The 9,462-nt window shown below is 49.1% G+C and overlaps 1 protein-coding gene across 1 annotated transcript in view; it reads right to left on the reverse strand.

The window, feature by feature from the left end:
• MOXD1 (monooxygenase DBH like 1) overlaps positions 1-5,575 on the reverse strand; it is a 61,918-nt gene extending 56,343 nt beyond the window's left edge. The window contains exon 1 of the mRNA XM_054393018.1: positions 5,306-5,575. Within this exon, the coding sequence (XP_054248993.1) occupies positions 5,306-5,575 (270 nt within the window). The remainder of the gene's footprint in view (positions 1-5,305) is intronic.
• Between the last annotated feature and the right edge of the window lie 3,887 nt (positions 5,576-9,462).

A 9,462-nucleotide genomic window follows, 5' to 3' on the forward strand; every position in this document is an offset into this window, starting at 1 on the left:
CTCTTCACACAACTGGAGAACAGTGAAATGTGGAGAGCTCTCTAAGTTACCACACAAAGATGTACAAAGTTGAAACAGAACATTGCTTATCAGCCTGGATAACTGAACTCTGCAGCAGAGTCCCCAGGACCTACCTGAGCGTCTCCATCAAGAATAAATGCTGATTTAAGAGGTTATATCCTAGTTAGACCAGAAGCTATCAAGCTGGGTTAAAGGCTGTTCTAGCACATATGGACTAGAAAAAACATGCAGCAAAGTGTTGTAAGGGAAAGAAAATCTGTGAGTAGGAGATAATTCATGATGCAGTCTTACAGCTGCACTTCATCATGAGGAACATTCCTTACACAGGAGCCACATTTACCAGCACAAGTTTTCTTGCTTTAATGACTTTTAATTACTTCAATTATCAGTTAGTTTTAAAAACACTTCAGGGGGTTCCAAAGTCAACTGTTAGTGATACTTGTTGCCAACATTTCTGTATGTGCCTTAGACAATCTCCCCTCCCCTACTTCCATACTAGTTGTTTGTATGGAGAATTAGACCATTCCCCCCCATTACTTTAAGTCTTTGCATCACTCAAGGCTACATTTCCATCCTGCCCCAGCTACTGATTTTTGGGGAGCTGCAAGAAAATTTCATTTTCTTAGTTTTTTCAACATCCAAAGGACAAGAAAAAATACCACAAAGAATACAAACAAAACCCCTTGCAAAGCAGCCCCCCAAGCCTGCAGAACACAAGAGCTACAGAATTCTTCTCATCTTTTGTTCACCAACTGTTGGTTCCTTGTCCCAGATATTGTACCTCTGAAAGGGAGCCATAAAGCACCCAGCCAGCAGGGATGTCCACTGAAGTATCTCTTTATGTCCCACAAGCAAGCCAAGAGGGACTCATTAGTCATCTGGAGATTTTGCCCCGATGCCCAAAGGCATGAAATACCTCCAACAAAGCACCAACTGAGATATGTCAGTGTGGCACTCACTTTGCATCTCTCTCTTCGTGCCTTTCAAGTTGTTTTCTAAACACTTCTTTTGTTGCTGTTGGCATGAGTGCACTTAAAAGCAGCATATGCTGAAGTGCAGAGAACTCTGCCTGGTTTCTGTCCTTTAAAATGTCTTCCAAGTACTTCCCTGTGAGCAATTAAGCTAACTCCATGGGATACATTTGATAACAGATATTCTTTAGTTTGGGTGACAGTTAACAAGCAAGGCTCTAATGAATAATAAAGCACTTTTTAGTGGCACACAGTCGCCATTCACCCCAAGCAGGGGCTATTTTTGTGCAACTTCAACAGAAGATCTGAACAATGCAACCCTCTTGTGTAACTTACACAAAATAGGCTTTCATCAAGGGGGATTACTCTCCCCAAAATGAGGCTCTCAGCAGCTACATGCTGTGGGGATGCACAATTCCAGACAGGGGTGGAGACCAAGGAAGAGGGGTCTAGCATGAAAATGCATGCTGTGTCCATTTCTAAGCACAAAAGAGATTCATTTAAAGAAAAGAAAAAAGGAAGAAAATGGGGGGAGGGGAGGAGGAAAGAAACTAGCTGCAAAAGCTAGGGCTGCCCCAAGAACTTTGATGAGGAGTAAGGCATGCTGCAAGCAACCATGGCAATACTTCAAGGTAACATCTTCCGAAGCATGAACTCTCCTCCTAAATCCAATCCCTCCCTAGAGAGACAAAGGCAGCTCCTGGCTTTCTAACATCAGCCCCCATTTGTATCTTCTCCTCCTTCTCAGATATGCTCACCCAAACACCACCTAACCTGCTGCTGGCACCTCAGGGCTCTCAGTAACATGTGGGAATCATCAGAACGCTCATCTCCCTCTTTCCCTCCTTCTGCTTGGCAGAGGAGCCTCCCTCACAGGACCACCCTGGGCTAGTGGGAGGTGTCTCTGCCCATGGCAGGGGAGTTGAAACTGGATGATCTTTAAGGTCGCTTCCAAGCCAAACCAGTCTATGAGGCTATGGATCTCTGAACAAAGCAAAGCTGTTTGTGCACTCACCAATGTAGCCATGCTATATCCTCTACCTCCTGCCAAAACAGCTCTAGGATCCCATCCCAAATGCTGAACTTGGGGAACATTAGGGCAATAAATGTGGAATTGTTCCATCATTCAAATGCTCTCTGAAAAATTGCTCTGGTACACCATGGAACTTTGTTCTTCTACCGCTTTATGCCTGGAGATATTTAGAGAACTAAGCCTCAGATTTTCAAATTATTTTAGCCCTCCCTTACGCCAGACACTCTTTTAGGTTAAATACATCTCAAACATGGAAAAGCAAACTAAAGCAAGTCACTCACTGCACCCAAGCTCAGGATACACCTAAAAACTGAGAAAGTAATACCCAGGCCCAAATACCCAGAACTTTGAGTCACCAGATCTCAGGGCAAGCACTGCTGGCTAACTGGTGGGAGCAGCATTTCCTTGATCTGAGAAGATGAAGAGGCAGTGCCAGAGGAGATGTTTTCTCTGCTGAGAACTGTTCGGAAGCTTTCCTCTACCTCAACACATGGATCTTCCACAAACTGAGATGTCTGCTTCTGCCTTTGCTGAGGGCTGCAGTCTGACTCCATGCAGATGTTTGTTCCCAGAAGAGGACTCTTCCCTCCCAGAACACTTTCTATTTTTAAAGAAGGAGAGAATGTAAAGGGGAGGGAAGAGGATGAATTCTCTCAGGAGACCAGCAATTTCAATGCCCACTTGAAAGGTTATAAAGGTGTTTCTGAACAGCTTCTGACAAATCAGGCCACTAACAAGCAGCTTGAGACTTTCAAAGAGACCAAAAAACGACCCTTCTAAGAGTTTAGACCACGAGACACATTTTCCAGCTGATGACCATGGAAGGAAAATATATTGCTAAAACCAAGAGGGAAAGTAAGTTCTTTCATTCTAGGCTGCAGAAATTCCACAGAGTGCAGCTAGGCATAAACCCACACACTTTCCAGGGTACTATCTATAAAAAATTCGTTTTCAGTAGTAAATAAGGTGAAAGATACACTCAGCACAGGAGGGGTTTTGAAAACATCAGCTGTGTTTGTGTGTCCAGCAAAGGGAAGCATTAGTTATTACTGAACCAGCTCTCTGGAACAAGCCATTCATTTTTAGAGCAATCCCTGAGGATTGGCCACAAAAAGTCTTCAGACAAATTTTGTTTCTTCATCCTCTTTGTTTTCTTGTTGGTGCAAGTACAGAAATATTTGAGCTAAGCAACTTTGTACAAGACATCAGTCCATCTTAAAAAGAAACTTTTCTGTCTGGATCTGAGGAAGGAATGGGAATGGAGAAAAACTCAGGTTGCAGGCAAGCTTAGAAGAAGTGTTTCCTCTATGTGTTCACCTAGTTAAGAGTGCAACAGAATAACTGCTAGCACTTTCCATAGCAGATGTTCCTGCGCTGAATCAGTGCCTCGGGAAAAATATCAGGCATTCAGTAACAGCAGGCCTTCCCTGTGCTTGCTCACATTTGTCCTGAGATGCCAGTGAAGAAAATCCTCAGAAAAAGAATAGAATTTGTATAGGGCCACTTTTAAAGGATGCTGAAAACCTGCTGCAAACCTGCTGGAAAGTACTTTGGCTGTTAGGGAAAGTGTCTTGCAGTGGGGTGTGTAAAGAGACAGGCTAAGAAAAATGAGGAGTGATTTGACTGCAGCATATAAACAACTGTATGGAGGCAGGATGCAGGAAGGGCAGAGCAAATACAGATCTGGAACCTGAACCCAGACGAAATAATGCTGGAAATCTGGAAAAGCAGAGAGATGCTATTGCCACAAACTCTGATGGGAAGTGATGGTTCCTTCAGCACTGGATGTCATTAAAAGAGGTTTGGGGGCCTTTCTAAAAGGCTTCCTTTACCCCAACTCTTAACTAACCAAGAACAAAATTCATGGTTAATAGGAGTAGCTTCTCAAGTGTGAGGCTCCAGAAAGCCTCATATTCTGGGAGCTAAGAGTTTATGAGCAGAACACGATTTTTATTATTATTAGCATTTTATTTAGAGGTTTTTAGGAGCGAAAAAAATCATGAAATATGGAGGAAAAAATATTCTGAAAATATTCTTGGATAAGACAAATATTTGCCTCAATGTCATACAGTAAACTAAGAAGCAAAAAAAAAAAAAAAAAGAAAGAAAGATTTCTGCTGAAAGCTTCCTTTTTCTGAAGTTTTTGTTTTATTACAGTTGGAAGAGCATTTAGGTTTCTTAAAGTGAAATCAAACCTTAGACAGCAGCTTCACAGATCATCTAGGTCCGATATCATGAAGAACAGACAAACCACCTCTTCTCCTAGACCACACTCTGAGTGCCACTCTGCTCTGAAATTGCCTCTCTCAAGGTTATTACTGAGGCAGCTAGAGCTGACAAGGTGTCAGGCTGGGCCTAGTTTCCCTTTCATTCATTCATGGGGCAAGCAGTGCCTGCTCGCCCAGCCCCAGAGCAGCTCCTCCAGGCTGACCCTCAGGTCACTGAGAGAGGACCTTCCCCTCTCATGGCTCCTACCATACCAGGCTCTTGGAGGGGATGCTTTGCCAGAAGCAGCAGCAGAACTTATGTCCCACACTCCTGCTCCTAGCCATGGCCCTGGCAATACCCAGGCAACTACAGAAACATGCCTAGGGAATTATGCCAGAACAGTTTGGCTCCTCTGAGGGTGCTCTGCTAGATCGAGGACAGTACCAGGAGTCCCAGCGGTTACTCTGTTCAGTCTTTTACAATATCTGGGTCGAAACACCTCCAGGTGAGGAGGAACAGCAAGGACAGGAGCAGCACTGTCAGCAGAGTGTCAGCAGGCTGGGGAGCTGTGGGATCCTGCTCTCATGCCAGTGGGATTACAATGGCAAGCTCAGGATGCACCGGGACTTCCAAGCTCCGTCGCTTGTTGAGGGGAAAGGTGCCACAGCTCGCTGGGGAAGCTTCTGCCCTCCCTTCTCTCTTTCGCTGCCGGCAGGGAGATTGCCCACAGAGAGGGGAAAAGGGCTGTTGTGATTTCGGGTTAACAAGGAAGGAAACCTGACACATTTGAGGAAACCCCTGGAGAAGTTCAGGGGGAAGGACCGAAAGGGAACCGCTTCTCTGTGGGGGAAGAAGGGCAGAACAATGAGAATGACCGAAGCGCTGGGAGGAAGAGGCGAAGGGACGGGAACTGGGGCGAGAAGGTGGCGAAAGAAAGCGGAGCAGGGAAAGAGGGGCCGAGAAAGGAACAGCAGAAAGAAGGTGGCGAACAAAGAGGAGCCGGGACGCGGAGCAGGGTGCCGGGAGCGGGGTGCCAGGAGCGCTTACGGGCGGGGGAAGGAGCGGGCCTTACCTGCAGGTAGGGCTGGCCCCTCTTCACGCCCCCCACCACGATGTCTGCCGAGGCCATGCTGCCGCTGGCCGACAGCCCGAAGCCCACGTATCCGCGGGTGCGCACCTCCAGGCGCACGGCCAAGGCGCTGCCGCGGAGAGCCCAGCGCAGGCGGTACGCGGCCGCACCGTCCAGCACCGCACTCTGAGGGTAGCTCCGCGGCGGTTCCGCGGTGGCGGCGGCACAGGCAGAGAGCAGCCCGCCCAGCACCAGCGCCCAGGGCCGCCGCATACTCCCGCTGTGGCTGCGTGTTCCCGGGGTGTGCGCGTCCGTGTGTGTGCGCGGAGGAGGGGGCCGGTGCCCCAGTCACCCCGCCCCCGCGGCGGGCGGCCCCGAGCCGGCCCCGTCGGGGCAGCGCGCCCCCGGCAGCCGCTTTGTTCGTTGCCCGCTCCGGCTCGACGCTGGTTCCCCACCCTCCGCCCGAGGGCTGCCGCGCAGAGCCCCTTGCCGAGCACCTGCCGAGAGCTCGCGGCTGCTGCCGGGGGAAGCGGAGGGATGGCGACGGATCCGGCAACCCCGGTCCCACGGGACCTTCAGCTCCAGGGGAAGAAATCGGCGGGAGAAAGTCCGGAGCCGAACGAGCCCTGTCGAGCTCTCAGTCGCCTCTCGCGGGCTGCCGGAGCGCGGTACTGCGGACCGACGGGCGGCCGCAGCGGGCGCCCGTCGGGAGAGCTGGTTTAAGCTGCGCGAGTGGAGAAGAAGGATCCTCCGGAGTAATTTGAACTGAAATGGCTTCAAAAAGCTCAACACAAAATCCCACCCGTGTCCCTTGGCACCTCCGCGCCCACTGTCACCATCACTTGGCCATGCAGTCACTGGTACCACCGCTACCAGGAGCTGCATCCACATCTGCTTCACGCACCACCAACTCCATTGCCATTTCCACAGGAAAGTAAGGATCAGAAAGATAAAGAAGGGAGGAAAAAAGAAAAAAGAGGAGGAAATGGAGTGGAAGGAGTGGTGTTCCCCAGCTCCCTGCAATGTGAGATGGAAAGAAAGGAAATAGCACAGCACCCACAGAGGGAAAGTTGTCCTTTGGAAACTCCAAGCAATATGAAATCAGCTGAAAACCACAGAATTGCCCAGACCAGAAAAGACCTTGAAAGATCGAGTCCAAGTCCAAGTCTTTGACTAAACAGTATCACTCAGCACTACTCTCAAACACCTCCTGGGACTCCAGCACCACCCTGGGCAGCCTGGGACAGTGCCTGAGAACCCTTGCTGTGAAGAAATTGTTCCTAATCTCCAACCTGAACCTCCCCTGGCACATCTTGAGTCCGTAATGATGTTGTGCTGTTTGAATTGTGTTTTGGTCATATTTAAATGACAGGGCAAGAGCCCAGCACTCAGTCACAAGGAAGGAATAACTCAGTGAAAACCAATCACCCTCATTCATACACAAGGGTAGTTGGAAATGCTTCCTGGTTCAGGTTGTTGCAGGGCAATGTTTCACAAACAGCACTGAGGCTTCCAGAATATCACCATCCTCTGTGATGAGCGAAATACATCCAACTACAAACCAGCCACTAGAAAAGCAAATGCTTTAAACATTAGGAACATCAAAAATTACTTTCAACTAAAATATCATAAGAAATGAGGGAAAAGCAATAATCAGACACTGGTGACATGAAAATTATTTTTAAGGGCATAAACTAGAGCCAGGTAGATTAGGTTGGACATTAGGAAGAAGTACTTTATTATGAGGGTGACGAGACACTGGAACAGGTTGCCCAGAGAAGCTGTGTGTTCAAAGCCAGGCTGGATGAGGCCTTGAGCAAGCTGGGCTGGTGGGAGGTATCCCTGCCCATGGCAGGGTGTTGGAACTGGATGAGCTTTTAAAGTCCATCTCAAGCCATTCTAGGATTCTGTGATGGACTATCTATACTGCACAGCACAGCAAGCAGAAATCAGAGTTCCCAGCCAGCCTGGATGTGGGGGCCATCAGGGAAGAAGAGCTGGAGGTAGGTGCACACTAGAGAAGCTGTCATTGTGAGGAGCTGTGCACCTTTCCTGGCCTCTGCCTCGCTCACCTCCATCCAATTTTCTTACAGCAAACAGGCACAAAAAGAGAACTGAAAAAGTCTCAAATGAACCCAGAATGGGGCTTGAGATGATTTCAGTCACTCAGCCAAAAGCCAAGGCAGCAGGACCATGAGGGACTGGGCCAAACCATTACAGTGGGTCTGACAGTCATGGGAAGCAGCCTGGTGAGCTGCAAGGGCCTTGAAGGGTGGACAGGCCCTACACATCCCAGCAGGTGAGTCTCCTCTACTGGCATAACCTGTGGCCAGCGTGTCCTTATTCCATGGCTCCAGAACTAACCCTAGATTGTTCCTGGGCCTTTTTCTCTTTTGAGGAGAAAAATGACATTTTGGAAGCTGAGAGCAGAAATGGAACCAATACTTGCGCCCTTGAAATCTCCTGTGGGAGTGAATGATCTTTGCACAGCTCAAGGGCCAGCTGCCTCTCAGCAGCTTTAGAGCTCTTATTTCCAAAGTCCCTGTGACCCCTTCACCAAAGCCTGGGAGTGCTGGCAACCTGTCTTCCAGCAATGGAGCTGCACTCAGCAGCATTGCCTACCCCATGGTGCTGGCCATCTCTAGGCTAGCAGAAGTGCAGCAGTAACAGTCCTTGTGTTCTCCAGCCTCTAGCAGACATGTTTGCCTTAAAACAAAACATCCAAAGGGTTTTGCAGAGCTGAACACTTGATCCTGTGGCAAACGCAACCTTTATCTGCTTGCTGCTATTTATAGTCCCAAGAACAATGCCCACCTAATGACCTACTTCTAGCAGGGTTAGCACATGCACTTTGTGGGCAGAGCAGTGCAATTCCCTCAACTCACACTGAGAGATTGATCAACAATATTTTGCCTCATGGAGAGACCAAACATTAAAGAAAGCAGGGTCTGAACCTGAGACTTGGCTGAGCAGTGATGCTGCTGGCAGGAGCAGAGGGAGACATCCAACTACTGCCTTCTCCTGGCTGAGCTCAGTCTCACTGCTACTCTTCCTGAGGAAGGCAGTCACCCAGCCAAGCACAGGGAGACTCAGCAAGGGTTTTCCTTTAAAAACATCTCATTCCTGTTACTGAAGATGACCTTGCCAGGTGCTCCACCACATCACCACGCAGTGTGGTCAACAGACTGAAGGACAGAGTTTAAAAATGGCCTCTTCTGGTTCATACCACAAATATTTGAGAAAAAAAAAGCACATGACCTATAAAGAATGACAAATGTACTAAAAACAGAGACATCTTTTGATACAAACCAGTGCTCCTTGTTGTAGGAGACTCATTAATCACAGAATCTCCTGCTTGGAAAAGCCCTGAAGATCATTGACTCCACCCATAACCTAACATCACCTTGTACACAACTCTTAGACCATGTCCCTGAGCTCCTCACCCAGATGTCCCTTAAACTCCTCCAGGGATGGGGACTGCAGCACCTCCCTGGGCAGCCTGGGACAGTGCCTGAGAACCCTTGCTGGGAAGAGAGTGTTCCTAATCTCCAACCTGAACCTCCCCTGGCACAGCTTGAGGCTGTTTCCTCTTGTCCTGTCACTTGTTGCATGTGAAAAGAGACCAACCCTCTTCTGGCTCCAACCTCCTTGTAAGGGAGCTGTAGAAAGCAATGAGGGCTCCCCTCAGCCTCCTCTTCTCCAGGCTGAATAACTCCAGGTCCCTCAGTTGCTCCTCACCATCCCTGTTCTTCAGACGCTTCTCCAGTTTGGTTGCTCTTCCTTGGACACTCTCCAGCCCCTCAATGTCCTTCTTGCAGTGAGGGACCCAAAACTGAGCCCAGTACTCAAGGTGTGGCTTCACCAGTGCCCAGTCCTGGAGGACAATCACTGCCCTGCTCCTGCTGGCTACCCTGTTCCTGATCCAGCCCAGGATGCTGGTGGCCTTCTTGGCCACCTGAGCACACTGCTAGCTCATCTTCAGCCAGTTGTCAAACAACACCCACAGGCTCTTCTCCACCAGGCAGCTCTCCAGCCACTCCACCCTAAGCCTGGAGTGTTCATGGGGTTGCTGTGGCCCAAGTGTGACACTCAACACTTGGCCTTCTTGAATTCCATGATGTTGGCCTGAGCTCGTTGATCCAGCCCACCCAAGTCCCTCT

The sequence above is a fragment of the Indicator indicator genome, chromosome 27 (assembly GCF_027791375.1).
Source record: "Indicator indicator isolate 239-I01 chromosome 27, UM_Iind_1.1, whole genome shotgun sequence".
Lineage (NCBI taxonomy): Eukaryota > Metazoa > Chordata > Aves > Piciformes > Indicatoridae > Indicator > Indicator indicator.